This window comes from Dermacentor andersoni, chromosome 1 (assembly GCF_023375885.2).
Source record: "Dermacentor andersoni chromosome 1, qqDerAnde1_hic_scaffold, whole genome shotgun sequence".
Lineage (NCBI taxonomy): Eukaryota > Metazoa > Arthropoda > Arachnida > Ixodida > Ixodidae > Dermacentor > Dermacentor andersoni.
The window spans coordinates 192,348,332-192,364,821 of NC_092814.1; the positions used below are offsets into that span (position 1 = coordinate 192,348,332).

Sequence of the window (16,490 nt, forward strand, 5' to 3'; positions counted from 1 at the left end):
TGCCGTGATTACTTGAGTGTCTCTGTTGCTGGCTCACGCTCACACTCATAGATCCTAAATGCAACTTTCAAGCTTACACACTACGCTCCCAAGTCAGCTTGTCTTGCGAAGAGAATGTGCTGCGAGAAAGATTAGGTTCTCGAATACCTTGCCGCACTTTCCAGAGGCAGAGAGCAGCAGCGGGAGCTTCAGGAGCACGCTTGCTATGGCAACGTTGACGTTTGGGCTTGCAGCCCCAGTGCTTCCTTTGCGAAAAATAGCACGTGACTTCCGCCACACTTTCTCCAACACGTTCGTGCTGGCCAGGGCCTCTCCTATGCTTGCCTTCCTCCATGAAGCAAGCACTTGCGTCATGCTGAAGCTTGGATAAAAAACACCGGGTGCTCAGCAAGAAAAATGGTCCATGCTATCGAACGTGGCAAGAAGAAGTCGCCGCTCGCACATGACAGGGATCTATCGTTGACTATGGTGTGTGGCATTTGAACGCAAAGGAGAAATTGGTCGGCAATGCTGCTGCAACCGTGAAAAGATGTCGGCTGCGAGGTTTGACTTTCGGCCATCGTTGCCTCTGTTGCCGAGGTGTCGCCTAACAACAGTGATGAAGACGATGCGGAAAGCGACAGCATGGGTGATTCAGGCCTGACAGTGGTAGAAGCTTTGCGTTACGTAAGCCTCATGAATGCAATCATCACGACGAGAACAGCACCTTGCAATGAAAAAGGCACCCCGCGACTTGTGCAGCGCTACCGTGCCCGTGCATGGAGAATATGCAATGCCAAGGAGGAATCTGCCATGCGAGTGTTTGCCGAGAAGAGGGGCCTGGCTTACAAGCTCTCTCACAGCTTCAGCAAGTTTGACGCCGCTGTCGTCGCTGCTAGGCCGCAGCGGCATCAAACGAAAATAACGAGACTTTTGTTGCGCGAAGTGAATAAGCACTGCATGTTTTTGCCCTTTCATCGCACTCTCTCCAAGTTCCGTTTTTGGCAGGTAAGTAGGCGATCTCATGCTATTTCAGTTAAGCGGCACTACCATTTAGTATGCACTTTTTCTGAGCTCCAGCCAAGAATGGTTTAATGAGGTTTTACTGTATTAAGGTTCCATATTCTTGTACAGTTTTTGTGCTAAAGATATCGTAGCGTGCTGAACCACTGAAGTGCACTTGTTGTGTAAGTAGTGTGCATTGGCATTGTGCACCTTGCCTAAATTTTGCATTGGTTGTGCCGTACGACCTCAATACGTTCCTGTTTAGTGTGATTTCGCAGTGTCAACATTCGTGATCGAGAACACAAAAAGGACGTAATACAGTCAAACCCGCTTAGAACAGTGTATTCAAGTACCAAGAAAATTTCATTGTTAGAACCAGTAATTGTTATAATCGGGTTGCACAAAACTAGGAAGAGAGGACAGAGATAAAAAACATTTTAATCGCAAGGAAATGCCAGTCGACCCACGGATGACATTACCAGTTTTAACAGTATGTACTCTGACGTAACAATGAGCATCTGTGGCACCATAAACATTTGTCTATTCTGCGGTAAAATAAACTGCTTAATACCATGTTCATATTTCATGTTATTGGTTATAAGAATTAAATCTGGCTACCGGCTGTCTGCGCTGAAAGGAAAGGAACTTGAAATCCTGGAGAAGAAAAACAAAAAATGTGAGCTGCCGCGTCCGCCTGCGTGCTGCGCATGCCGCACGCCTTCGCCGCCTTGACTGTGCCGGGTGCTGTTGGCGCCGGGTGCTCTAGGCGCAGTCAACAGGTCTTTTGGAAGGGTTGAAGGGAGACGGAAGAGAGGTATGCAAGGCTGGCAAAGCAGCCAAGGCGAGTGCGGCGGCTCACTTTTGTTTCTTTCTTCATTTTCCATGATTTTGCATTCCTTTTCTTTTTGGCAGCTGTTGCAGCACCACTGCACACCTAACATGGAGTGCCTGCTAATGATCATTTGCATGGTACACTCATAGGGAGGGTAAGCGAAGGAGTGCAATAACGAAATACAAGAAAGGTGAGAAATTCAGTGGGCATTTAGCGGTAAATGTGAGAGAAATGCATTAGGGTCATTACGTCACACCTCTTTGAGTTCCCGGATCTATGATTTAAGCCATGTTTACCACATGGCAAGGTGTTCTTCAGGAGCTCACTCAACACACGTCCTGCCTCTTCGAGCAGCGAAGAGGGCAGGATATATGCAAACCTGCCAACCCTCCCGATTCGCCCGGGAGACTCCCGATTTTTTGCTGAACTTTCTGATTTTACGATCGCTGTCTTATATCTGCCGAAAAGTGGTCTCTGTTCGCGCAATAATGATTTTTGCGAAACCGGCACCGCAGAATCTGCAGCCACATCGTAATCGTCAGCATCACCAACAACGGCTGCACTAGTGCCATCGGTATCATTGACTAAGCAGCCGACTACGGTGCCTAGTAAGCCGATAAAAGCCAGAGCCAATATAGCTCTTGCATTTCACGCATGCCTTCCTCCATGGTGCATTGTTACTGCTGTTTGTGTGTATGATTAGTGCTGGCTAGGCCGTGTGTGCGGTGCACCAAGTAAAGTTAGAAACCTCGTGTGCTTGATGCCATGGCACTATCAGAGCCCAAGAAAAGGTATTTGCAGAAGCTTTTGCGATCTTACACTTCTGAATTTCTGTGCTTTTTGACATCAAGAAAAGGAGAACATTTTGCATTTTGTACGACGTTTGGATGCGATGTCAGCGTGCCTCACGGTGGCAAAGACGACTTCAAACTGCACGTTTCTATGGCGAAGCATCAAAGCTATGTTTGCGCTGCTGAGCAGCAAGACAACATAGTGAACTTTCTCCGGAACAACTGCGACGACAGTGTCATACGTGTCGAGTGCCTGTTTACGGGATTCCTCGCCGAATACAACCTACTCCTTAGTGTCAGCGACCACGTTAAGCCTCATCTCTGGAAAATGTTTCCGAAATGCGACGAGGCGAAGCGTTATGGATGTGGACGCAACTCTGAAGAATGTGGAGGTGGCCAACCTGAAATTTATTTCACAGGCATCGCTCTCGAGTCTTCGTTTCTTTATTCAGAGTTTCCCTCAGCTGCTGCCCTGAGATTCCAACGAATCTGCTGAAGACTCTTTAGCTGCTCTCGAAGCTAAGTTTGCCACACTACAGGCATATAGTCTTCCAGAGGACATTCTGAATGTAGAAAGGTGGGACATGCAGTGGTCTATGATTGGAAAAATGAAAAACACTGATGGAAAACATGTTTCATCGAGTTGCTGAGGTGATGCTGGATTTACTCGTGATACCGCATAGCAATCCATAGTGTGAGAGGATCTTTAGCATGGCGTGAAAGACTAGGACTGAATTTCGCTCATCAATGTACAACGCAGCCCTCCAACACCTGCTGCTATTGAAGGGCCGTCAGTCTGTACCATGTTTTGAGCAAAGCTACTCCAACAAATTTTTGAAGTGAGCAAAGTCTGCTACTGCAAGGTCCCTGCAATAGGACTCAACGAACACTGCCTGAAAGTTTAAACAAAACCCCCCACCCACCCCCCCACCCCGGTCCCACCGGAAGTTAAAACAGTGAATACAAAGTATTCCGATTTGTGATTTCGCCAGGTTGGCAGGTATGTATATGTATACAGTTGCCGACCTATAAATCGGACACCAATAATCCGGACATGCTCGGTCATTCAGACAGCTTCGCGGCACAGCCAATGGCCCCATAGACTTAATGTGTAAAGACGACCAATATTTCAAACAGCCGCCAGCTCTACATTAGATTATCTGGACTCCATCTGGGGCTGTAGTGTACGCCAACTTTGCTGCCATTATCTCCTCTGGCAACCTCGACGAGACATCAAGTATGGCCTCAAAGATTACACGCTAGATGGTAATCTCTGAGGCCTTGCCTTGATCGCTGCTATACGCCTGTGAGATTTAACTGCAACTGCCGATCTTTGAGGCTTTGCCTGAATTGTGAGGCCGCATTAACATTGCAATCACATCTGTTTCTGGTACCCCCGTGCATGGCCCGCTATCGCCATGCTGTTTATTGAGTTTGCTTTGCGCACAGCGTTCTGCCATGCTGCGCTTGTTTGTTTAGTTTGCGTTCCAGACAACGCTCTGCTGGCTCTAACAACTCTTTCTCGTGAAGTTATAGATAGCCTGCGTCAAATGGTACCAGCGGTGCCTTCGCAGTCAGACTCCAAATGAGTCTCAAGTCGCAGTTCGAATGAGCCCGACTGCATAACTGAAGAGGCTGAACTGCCGCCTACCACAACGAACTCAAATGCGGACATCATTGATGGCCTGCTGGGCTGCAGTGTGCCGATTCCTGCCGCCGTTAGATTTGAAGACTGCAGATGTCGACAGTGCGGTTTCATTTCGTGCCAAACTGAAGAATGACGAAATAATTGAGCAAGTTCTCTTACCGTCAAACTGCGACTTGTCTCGGATCATGATGTGCTGTGTGCTCTGGAGCCTTCCACATGCAGAACTGACTCTAGTCTTTGCATTGCATAGGCATACAGCAAAACTCAAAACTGGCAGAAATACAGGCGGACTTGGTTGCACGTAAGCGAAAGTGCATGCAGCAATGCATCAATCACTTGCTCCGTGCACAGGGGCCTTAAAATTTAAATAAAGCAATCTTTTTTTGGATACATTAGTTTTTTTGGACATTGGATAGTTTGGACTTATTTACGTTCCCTGTGAAGTCTGAATTATTGGTCGCTGACTGTATATACAGTCAACAGAGGAGGCAGGACATAGTGATGGCTGCCTGGTGTGAAAGTTGTGGGGAATGCCTTGGCTTGAGAGGAGGGTAACGTTTAACCACTCGTGCTTGTTTGAGAAAGCATTCTTTGATAGATAGTGTCTGTGTCTATGCATAAGACAAAAACCATTTCAGGGAACCTTTAAAATAAAGTCGCATATTTTATAAATGTTCCAGTAGCTCACAGTTACCAAAGGCCTGGTGTCTAGCACAAGTGGCTATGAATTCTCGGGAGCCTGCAGATGCAACTACTTTTGCTTACACAACTCATTTGAGGCCTCCCGTGAGTCAGATCATGGCTTTGGCATGTAAAACCGCACAATTTAATTAAATTTTATTAGGCCTTTGGTGAGTGCTGTTTGTGCTACCACTTGCATCATGCTACCACTGTGGTGGATCGAAGACACAGCTTTTTTTTTTTTTTTTTGTCCAAGCTGAGAACAAGTTTTGCCTGAATCGCACCTGGGAAGTTCGCAACTATGAGTTCCGGCTTGAAGCACTTTCACTACAGGCTATGTTCAATGGCGTCCTCTTTACATCCCTGAGTTATACTCCATATGCAGTGCTCAAAGAGGCTCTTCTACGACACCTCATGCCACCTATGCATCGGCATGTGCAGCAGCTCCTCAATATCAAGGAGCTAGAGGACAGACGCTTTTCATAATTTCTCCTTTACCTCTGACTTGATGGCACAGGAGCTTTCATTAATGCAGCCTTTCTGCAAGAGTTGTTCCTGCTGTGTCTGCCAGCCAGTGCATCAGTGAGCCTGGCAACATTTGCATTCCAAGCTGTCTGAACTTGCCAATGACGTGATGTACATATCGCACCATCTTCCATCAACACTACTCGCAGCTCTCCTTCATCAGACACTAATATGATGTTGCTCGTTGTCATATTACTGTGCCCGTTAGCCCAAAAGGATTTTGGAAGTCCAATGCACTTCATTAGTAAGGTGTTTGGCTCTTGCTGTAACGGTAGTAGAATGGAACCTTTGAACTGGGGAAAATGCTTAGTACTATCCGATTGTCTGTAAATTCAGCAATTTTATTTTTCTCTTTAAACAATTGTCGAGAGATTAGAAGAGTGCTTAGAGTTGTGGAGTGCAGCATTTTCCTGTTTATATGGTGTATGCATAATTTGGCATTTCTCTCTAATGGTTTCTTTCTAACACGTGTAGCATTGTAGAACAGGGTCATGTATATATTTGTGTATGCAGCCTACTTGAATACTGTATGTAATTTATTTGTCTCCTTTTTTTTTTTAGGCATGATACTGAACCTTGAAGAGGAGCTGAACACAGTTTCGCAAACACTAAGGAGTGTTGTTGAAGCTTCTTAACTCTTATAAACAGGTAGGTTTCCAAACTTATCAAGTATCATTCTAAAAAACAAAGCTGTTTTCACTGTGATCTGAGTAGTTATGTTCTCAACCATACTGCAGTTGATGTATTGTCCACAGTGAAAATTTTGGGAATAAGTATACTAAATATATTCATGTAATGAAAAGTTTTTTTCCACAAACGGGAATGAAGGGTGTGTGTCTGTACGGGGTAAACTTTATGGGAAGTTTTTCGAAACAGCAAAAATTGAAAATTAATACAGTAATGATTTAAAAAATGCATTAGATAGCTTACCTTTGCTGTAAAATACATGTCCACTATTTGCAAACCGTGACAGCGTTTTTATTCCACTTCACAATTGGATGCCACTCCGCATTGGAATCGCAAGACATTTTGTTCAGGTCACTGGCCGCCGCTTCCATATTGTTGTCCCACAACAGCTTATCCTTGCTGCCGTCCAGAGCATTTGTGATGCCAGTCTCTTTGAAGCTTTTTGCAATCGAGTCAAATAAAAGTGAGCGCAATGCATCCAAAATCGAGAAACACGCTAGCTCGCTGGACAATCCTTTAACCTTGCTGGTAGGTATCAGGGCGTGCCCTCCCTGGACCATCCAGTCCAGGTACAAGCGTCACACGTTGTCCTTATAAGGCTTTTTCACACACACATCCAGGGGCTGCTGCACCAAAGTGAACCCATCTGGAGTGATGGCAGTCTCAGTGCACAGTTCCTCTAGAGTCCAGCTTACATTTTCTTCCAGGTGGCTGCGAAAACTGTCAAGCACAAGGAGAGATGGGTGAAGCAGGGCGCCAGGTCGTCCTTACCAGACAGTCCAGACCCAATTGTCGATTAAATCAGTAGACATACAACTTTTTCCTTGGGCTCTCACGTGTATGGCCGTTGGGAACTTTGCCTACAATATAGTCTTCCTCTGGAAGATAACATACAGTGGCGGCTTCTGAGCTGTCTTCTGTTATCGCAAGTATCATGGTGAAGCACTGATTTTCGGCACCTGTTGTTTTGACAAGTGCACTCTGTGCTCCTCTTCCCTCGACTGTCCCGCTCATCAACATGCCGAAGTTTATCAGTGTCTGATCGGTGTTTCTGATTTGCAAGAAGATAAACTCTCTGTCTTGCCACAGGCATATCACAAATCTGTGAAAAGCGAGGATCTTCTCCCCATACCAAGAAGGCAGCCAGCAAAGTGACATGCGTCTTATAAAACAGTCCGTTGCACTGCATGAACCATGTGCTCCATCCATGGCTTGCTTTAAAATCCATGCAGGCAGTGCCATGCTTTCTCTCTGTGGCTCATGCATGCGTCGAGATCATTTCATGTGAAATGGCACAGCCTTCCTTTTGCAGGTTCCTAACATATTTGAGGACTTCTTTCATACAAGCAAACTTTCGTCTTCGACCCTGAGAAGGTGCGATGTGTCCGATTCGTAGCTAGCAGCTTGTCATGCTGCTTCTGCCAGAAGCCCATGCAGTCTTTGTGGAAGCTTAGTGGAAGGCAGCACGGGCTGAAGGCCCAATGGAGCAGTATTTGGATGTTTTGCGGCACTGACATTGTGTGCAGCTGGAAATGAACAACTAAACTCATTATCATATTTGGGGCTAATAAAAGCACTCTTGAGTACATAGAATGTCCATACAGTGTCCAAATGACTGGAAGTAAGGTTGTGCATGGCCTCAAGGTCATTGGCCAAAGACTCGCTACCAGCACTAGGAGACTTCCACTCACACTGGAGTAGTTCTTTTTTATGCCAGAGCCTGGCTCGCACACACCAAGTGCATGTTATAGCAACAGAACTGCTTGTTGGCCTAGTTGGTGCTTGCTAAAAGACATGTTTTTTTTGCCGCAATTGAACACTCACAAAAGGAAGACACATAAAGACAACACGGGCGGCACTTCCCACTGATTTAATTTTCAGCTGTGACCCATGAATATATATATATACATACACGCATGCGCTGGCTGTTCACAGATCTACATTACCCAGCGGTCAAACAATCGTTTCCGATTTACAGAGCACGATAGATGTATTGCTAATGCAATTTGTACCTTTCTTTTTTATATAGCAAGCTTCCATCAGCTCACGTGCTGTTTGAAATCTACTTCTGCGAAGAATCCTAATCTCAGAAAACCGTGGTTTGCACATGCAGGCCTTGCAGTGCGCAGGCAAATGTGCCACGCCATCTTTCATTAGATTTAGTTTGTTTTCCCTGGCTCGTTCATTTATGCAGCGTCCAGTCTGTCCTATATAGGACTTGCCGCACTCAAGGGGAATTTCATACACCACACCTGTAGCACATCTCCCGTAGGACGTGCTATGCTTCTTGCCACAGCCGAGCGAACCGGTCTCCTCGCGTGTGGTTTTCGAATAGTCGACCCAGTTTGACAGTTTGATGCACTTTTTGTTGTGGTAAAGATGTGCATAGAAGAAAGCGGCATCATAGCTTTTCAAAATGCAGCTGGTGTTACGCTTGAGGACTTTTAAACATTATTGGAAGCCTATCTTAATAGTACCTTTATTTGCCTTGACAAATAGCTTTTCTTGCAAAAACGCGGCATTTGCATTGGTTCGTGTATTGCGCCGCTGCTGTGCAACATGTTCTTATCTAGTGTTGACCGCCTGCTCGAAGAGTCTTTTAAACGGGACAGCACTTTAAACATTTTTAAAGTTTTTAGATACATGGACGACTTCTTAATCCTTTTTAATAGACAAGGCTCATTGAAGCGCTGCGATGGTAATTTAAACATTTTTAGGGACAAAAGGGCTTTCGTTTACGCATGAAGTGCCACAGCGTAACACCCTGCAATATTTAGATTTAAGATTAACCTTTCATGATGGACAAGCTTGTTGGCAATATTTCCCACGTGCCAAGAAAGGGTTGCTGCCGTATAATTCATGCCATTCTAAAATTGTCAAGCGTGGAATTGCTATGCTCTGCCTGGAGTCTGCCCTCGAAAAATCGTGTACACACACGATGCAGGCCTCGTTCAATAATCAGATTAAGCGACTGAAAGCAGCACGGTTCCCTGACTCGTTGGTGACCTCAGTCACCGAAAGCCTTTTACGGAAGGTTAAAGGTACCAGTGCCACAAAGGAGGAAGAAAGAGCCAGAACCGTAAGACCTGCAGTGATTCCTTATGTTCATAAGGTCTGCCATAACCTCAAGAAGGTGGCAGGCCGGTATGGTGTACCCATTGCCTTTTCTGCCCCCATCAAACTGGGTTGACTCTGTTCGAAAACCATACGCAAGGAGACCGGTTCGCAAGGCTGTGGCAAGAAGCATAGCACGTCCTACGTGAGATGCGCTACAGGTGTGGTGTATGAAATTTCCCTTGAGTGCGGCAAGTCCTATATAGGACAGACTGGATGCTGCATAAATGAACGAGCCAGGGAAAACGAACTAAATCTAATGAAAGATGGCGTGGCACATTTGCCTGCGCACTGCAAGGCCTGCATGTGCAAACCACGGTTTTCTGAGATTAGGATTCTTCGCAGAAGTAGATTTCAAACAGCATGTGAGCTGATGGAAGCTTACTATATAAAAAAGAAAGGTGCAAATTGCATTAGCGATACATCTATCGTGCTCTATAAATCGGAAACTAGATTGTTTGACCGCTGGGTAACGTAGATCTGTGAGCAGCCAGCGCATGCGTGTATGTATATATATACTCGTGGGTCACAGCCCAAAATTAAATCAGTTGGAAGTGCCGCCCATGTTGTCTTTATGTGTCTTCCTTTTGTGTGTGTTCAATTGCGGCAAAAAGCATGTCTTCTAGCATGTTGTAGTTAAGTCGGTGGTTGTGTAAAGTGGCTGCAAGGTGGTGTCCTTCCGTGGTTCAGATTTGAAGATGTTAAAATTAGAAAATTGGGTGCCACAGAAGGTGGCACCCAAAGCAAGACGTGATCAAAATTAAGTCTTGCTAAGGGGTGTTCAGGGAAGGTAGTGTGTGTCAGTGTATCTTCAGCCACTCTTATAAGAAACAGTGAACTTATACAGTCAAACCCCCATTTAACAGTTGTAAAAATCACCACTCTACTTCATTACGTAGAAATTTTGGTACATTGAAATTGAAAACAAACAACACGGTGTCTACTAACCAGGAAAACCGGGAATGCTCGGGGATTTTGAATAGTCTGGAAATACTCAGAAAAAACTCCAGGATTTTGTGCTTCTATCAGGGAAAATTAGCTGTAATTCTATTGAAAGGGAACGGAATTCACGCTAATGCTGGCTCGAGTAACAGACAGGAATCATAATGAATCGTCTTTGACGCCATGTTGTCGGCTGGAGGAGTTGCCAGTGTACAATCAACGACCGATTTGCCGGACGCCCGATTTTTGGGACAGGCCCGATAATGCGGACAGCTTCGTGGCGCCACCATTTGCCCCATAGAGTCAATATATCACAACGTCTGAAATTTCAAATGCATGAACCCTTTGCCGTCCGATTTTCTGGACTTTTTGCCGCGAGCGCCGTTTTTATTATTTCGCCGCCTCCAACCAGCGCTCTCGCACACAGATCCGCTGGCAGCTGTAGCCACCACCGTGGCAACACGAGGCATAGTTGTTTCGACGTTCGCTGTTAAGGTTCTTGCCGTTAGGTGCTGTGTTTTTCATTGAAAGAATTCGCCGCTGTCAGCAATGGTACCGACTCTGCCTCTATAACCCTTGCGATTGGCTTCGAAGCTCGGAAAGCACGATGCGTTGCATTACGCCGGTTCCTGAAAGGCAGCTTCGCCTCAGTACAGCAATGGTAGGCGGTGAAGCATACGTGAAGTATTGCGGCGAAGCTTAACAAGCGTGGGAAGGGTCAATTGTCACGGCACACAGTACGTATTCTCTAATTATACACGCGCGCACCCACCGTCTCCTGTCACAGTACGAGCACTGATATACCTAATAGGCCTTCAGAGCTTTTTAGGATGTGCCTGTGGCGATTTGAGCCCTTAAGGGCAGTAAAAGACATGCATTCATTTTTTTCGGACTGCCCAATTTTCCAGAAGTTTTAGCGGCTCCTAGGGAGTCTGAAAAATCGGACGTTGACGTACAACTGATCAAGAAGGTGCGTCAAATGGTCCGTGGGGCAAACGCGCGGCAGAACGAGCACGAGAATAGAAAGGACCGTCGCACTGAGGAATGATAGGGAAATGAACTGTGCCGCCTCTTCTTTGAAGGAGCTTGAACTTAAAAGGAAAGTGTTGGCTGACGACGAGGTGCAGGCGACCCTCATCCAAACCAAAATAAACTCTTTAAAGCAGTGAAACTCAACAATGAGGCATTGTGCATGAGCTGAGAGTATGTAAGGATCGTTTAGGTTGACTTTCATAGCTCCTTAGAGAATCTCACTTCTGACAAAGTTCAGGCCTAATACCAATGAGCTTGCTATCAGTGGATAGAAATAGCTCATTTTCAAAAATATTTGCTTTTGTATGCATCTCTTTGTACTCGTATTTGAAGATCTTGAGTCGATTTGCAAAGTGCTTTACCATATTTTTTAAAAAATTGTTTATTCACTGTGCGTTTTGCGAACCCCTCCCTTCAGTTTTCTATTTTGAATAAAATAAATGTTACTCCTTACTATTCAAATTAGATTAAGTCATTTAATTATTCAACATGCTTACTAGAGAGTGATGGCATCGGGCGACATGGTGTCAGCCCGTCTTGACATTAAACAAAGTTCTGTGTCGCTCGGGGAATTTTGCAAAGGCACTCAGGGAAAGCCTGGAAAACTCCGGGAAATTTGAAAATGTCAACTTGGTGTACACCGTGAAACAATGTCAAAGAATTATCGTAGCAACCAAAGTGCCAAAAAGAGAAACAAACCTTACATCTGCTGTCTCTCACAATACTCTTTCAATTTCTACAGTGTACACTAACATCTGCAGTTTTCTTCCACAGTGTGAACGTATATTTAGCATTGTATTATCCTGTAGGAGTAATCTACTAATACTTATTGAGATCTGGCTCACTGACATCATAAGCGATACTGAAGTGCTATCAGACTTGCCAAATTTTCGTGCGTACCACATTGACCGTGTGTATCTGCGTGGTAGCGGTGTACTCATTGCAATCCATGAACGATTGTCTTGTACAGTCCTCAATATTCAGTCACAGCTGGAAATATTATGAGTGATTATTCAATCACGTCCACAGTTCATACTACTTGGCATTTGTTACCGACCACCACACACTACTACTGAATTTTGCAGCCAACTTACCAAAGTTATGTGTCAGCTCATTGTGGCTCACCCAAATGCACACATACTTCTATTCGGCAGTTTTAACTCGCCACAATAAACTGGTGCACTGACAATTTGTGTTCAACAGGTCTAACCGAAGCCATCAACTTTCTTGATAACTTTCTCAATTTTAATATGACTGAGCTAGTTACTGAAGGAACATGTGTTTTGCAGGATATAGCCAATGTTTTAGATTTAATATCAGTGAAATCAGTGTCTATAAAGTAATTCCTTCTGGTTTTTCCTTTCGACCAACAAAGCGCTAGATATATAAGAAAACGATACAGCTCTAAGACAAAGGTGATTACGAAGCGATAACTGTGGGCCTTAGCACATTCTGTCCTACATATCAGACAACTTTTCACCACCATAACGTTGAAATCATTTGGACACACTTTAAGGAAAAACTGAAGGAATTAACAGCGAAATTCATATCTAAAGTGAGTTTTAGAGCCAGTCGTCACAAACCGTCGTTTACAAAAGGCCTTGAACATAAAAAGAAACACCTATTCCAGGTTGCAAGACTTAGAAGTCAACCAGATGCATAGGAGAAATATTACAAAGCAGATCAAAACTATCTTTCTGCTCTACATCAAGCAAAGCACTCTTTTTATCACTTAGAATTGCTAAAACTACTCAAAAATAATCTGAAACAGTTTTGGAAAACACTCAAACCTGACAAATCGCGAGAAATCATACTCACCAGTAGTCTAAATTAAGCAATTACTGACCTGGATTGCGCAAACTTGCTCAACACCACGTTCGCTACAGCCTTTACTGATGAATTGAATGCACCCTTCCGTTTACCTTTCCTTCACTTTGATTGTGACATGCCAGCGAACAATTTCTGCGAAAATCAAGTCTCATCCGTAATAGAAAATATTGTCATCTTCAGCTGGAATGGACGAAATTAATTCCAAAATCTTGAAAAACACTAAACACAGTGTCTCACTTTATCTCACCTTAACTTTTTTGCAGTCAGTTTCTTCAGGAGTCATTGCAGATGACTAGAGGACAGGGAAGGTAGTTCCGGCCTTCAAGTCAGGTAGCAGAAATTCATCACTCAGTTACTGCCCTATCTCTTTAAAGGGACACTAAAGGTTAATATTAAGTCAACGTGGACTGTTGAAATACCATCACAGAAACCTCGAAACGCTTGTTTCGTGCGAAGAAGATACTTATTTTAAGAGAAAATGCATTCTGAAGCGTCCGTGTACCTCTAGCGCAGTTCGAATCACCCGCCCTGCGATCGAGGAGTGGTGACGTCATGGTCTCATAGTGACGTTGCGCCGTCGGTCAGTAAAACGGGACCTGCAGACAGCGCTATGGCTTTTCTGCCAAAACGCAAACACGTGGCCAGAAACAGAGCCAAGACAGAGCCGACAGCAGCGCGAAAGCGGAACTATGGTGGCTGGCGAAAGGAAAGCGCGCGACGATAAGCTGGTTCTTTATTTTATGACGCCAATTTTGACGCTCTTTGCAATGGACGACACTGACAATGATACATTGGCTCGCGATGCTGGGCTCAACTTCAGTGATTTAAGCACTGATGAATGTGACCTGCTGCTGAGGGCTCGGGCTGCCGGCCTCGTTGCGTACTACTACGACGGCAACTGTATGTCATGGCTGTACATATTTGCACATTTGTAGCTTTTCCTTCGTGAAAACCAAATGCCGCAGTCACCAAATGCCACACTCAGGTCTTCGACCTGCAGTTGTTCTTGTGCTTTGGAGAATGCAGGCAAGACCAACGGAACAGCGCTACGGGAAAGCATTGCTTTGAAAGGCACTCCACACGACTTCAGTAAGTCGGCGTTGAACTCGTAATCCTCTGGACGAAAGTGCAGCGAGCACACTATGCGATTTTTCGGCTCTTTGCCAACTCGCTGTGGCAGAGGTATGGCACTTGACCACTTCGAACGGAGAGGTTTACTCGTTGGCACACAGTGATAAGTAACGTTGGATTCGCCGCTGCAACTGCCCTTGGCCAAGTTCCGCAGACCATTCGCGCATCCCACGGCATCACATAAACGTGGCATTCTCGCTGATTGTTCCAAATGCAATTTTCACGAGCCAGCAGAACCAGCGCAGCACAACTGAAATTCCAAAGCGTGTGCAGTGCAGAGTTGAGTGCGCAGAATCGAGCGAAAACGAAACCTTTCGACCACCCGTTACTACTGAAGGGTAACGTCAAAATGTTCTTTTTTCTTACAGTCGAACAGAAGTAGACAAGTAGCATTTTCTTCCGTCTTATAACCTAATGAAATGATCTTTTTAGTACGAGTAGTTGAGTACTAGTGACATAAGTTATGATGAGGAGTGCCTTTGTCATCGGGCTAGTACCGGAATTTTGCTGGGGGGTCTCAAATCACGTCGTTCATTTACCCCAATTTCTCGGTTACTAAAGCTCTGTTCACTACTATATTGACGCCTTAGATGCTAGAGCATTGCATCATGGAGCATGTTATCTACTCCCACATAATAAATTTGCTTTACAGCAATAACTTCTTTTCATCCTTCACAATATGGCTTCCTCAAGGAGCTGTCATGTGAAACACAGCTTGCAGTTTTCGTATGTGATATCCACACCAACCTGGATGGTAACGTACAGACTGATGCAATCTTTCTTGATTATGCTAAAGCTTTTGATAAAGTTCCTCACCAACGATTGCTTGCAAAATTCTTCCGACTAAATTTACATCCTACTGTCTTAACATGGACTACAGAATTTCTCACTAATTGACCACAATATGTTATAAATAACCACTTGTCCACTCTGGTTCCAGTAATGTCAGGCGTTCCTCAGGGATTGGTTCTTGGTCCACTCCCATCTTTAATCTTTATCAACAACTTACCTTTGCATGTATTCTGTAATGTACGTATGTTTGCCGATGACTGTTATCTACCGTGCTGCACTAAACACTTTGGATCGGATAACCCTACAGAGTGACCTTGCAAATATTTCAGAATGGTGTGCCACTTGGTTAATGACATTAAACGTTAACGAATGTAAAAGCATGTCGTTCACCAGCAGCCATGATTCACTAGTTTGTGTACACAATTACCGTATTTACTTGAATCTAATGCGCACTTTCTTTCCGATAAAACAGATCCAAAAATTACATGAGTGTTAGAATCGAATATGACCCGAAATCTGCGTTACCATATCACCATCGGCATTTCAAAATGGCCACCTCGTATGCGCTTCGAGCCTAACGGCCGTAGCTTCCTCCATGTGCTGCAGTACGTGTGTTTAGGCACTGCTTTCTTTGGCTTCGGTTAGTGCACCGTCCATTTTACCGTTTTCTGCGTTTGCTATATCAGCATGGAAGTGCTGACTGCAAAGACATGCAGAGTTCATCACGATGATGCAAATAAAAGGAAAGCGATCACATGTGCGGAAACGGGCAGAAATATGGCCACATCACGGGCATTCGGAGTTCCCGAAAGTTGTGGGACTGGCGCAAACAGGAGAGGCGTTCTACACCAGCGGCTGCTACGTACGGCGCGGCCGCATAGCCCCTCCCCTATCTTGAAAGCGATCTGCGACGGAGACAAGTCTGCGCATCTAGGCACACCGCACTGTGTTCTCCTCGCTTAGTTTGCGTTGAAGTGAGAGGCCGCACAAAGGTCAATTCCCATGCTCCTGCTACCGCACTTCCTCGCTCCAGCATTTTGATAAAAAGTTTTCACGGTCATTAAGTGAGACGTGTTCATGTTTGCTTGTGTGCGCGTGACACCATGCTTGTTAATTTAGCGAGTAAGCGAATGTTTAAAAGTTCATATGGCCGATAAAACTCCTATCCTTACTTTTTGTATAGCTGTCTACTAATTTGCTATCGTAATTGATGCTTCACGTTTCTGGCGAAACTGACTTCTTTTATTTATCGCGACTTTAGTGCATCGGGAGTAAATCTTTGTTTTTTTCCAAATGAAAGAAAGTTGTATTTCTGTATGAAAGAATGAGGTGTGCGGTACTGTAAAGGACCTTTCTTTAAAGGACCTTTGGGGAACGTCTTCCATCTGAAGATAAGATACGACGGCAGCTTGTGCAAATCCGCAGTCCAACAAAGCATTGCGGTGACTAGTTCTTTCGTGGCCGGAAGACAAAACGCGCACATGCTTCGCGCCCTTCTTTT

The 16,490-nt window shown here is 44.9% G+C and overlaps 1 protein-coding gene across 4 annotated transcripts in view; it reads left to right on the forward strand.

The window, feature by feature from the left end:
* Lamtor3 (Late endosomal/lysosomal adaptor, MAPK and MTOR activator 3) overlaps positions 1-16,490 on the forward strand; it is a 119,703-nt gene that overhangs the window by 58,912 nt on the left and 44,301 nt on the right. For all 4 annotated transcript variants that reach the window (XM_055062904.1, XM_050194795.1, XM_050194799.3 and 1 more), the window contains exon 6: positions 6,023-6,109. In XM_055062904.1, the coding sequence (XP_054918879.1) occupies positions 6,023-6,096 (74 nt within the window). In that variant the 3' untranslated portion in view covers positions 6,097-6,109. The remainder of the gene's footprint in view (positions 1-6,022; positions 6,110-16,490) is intronic.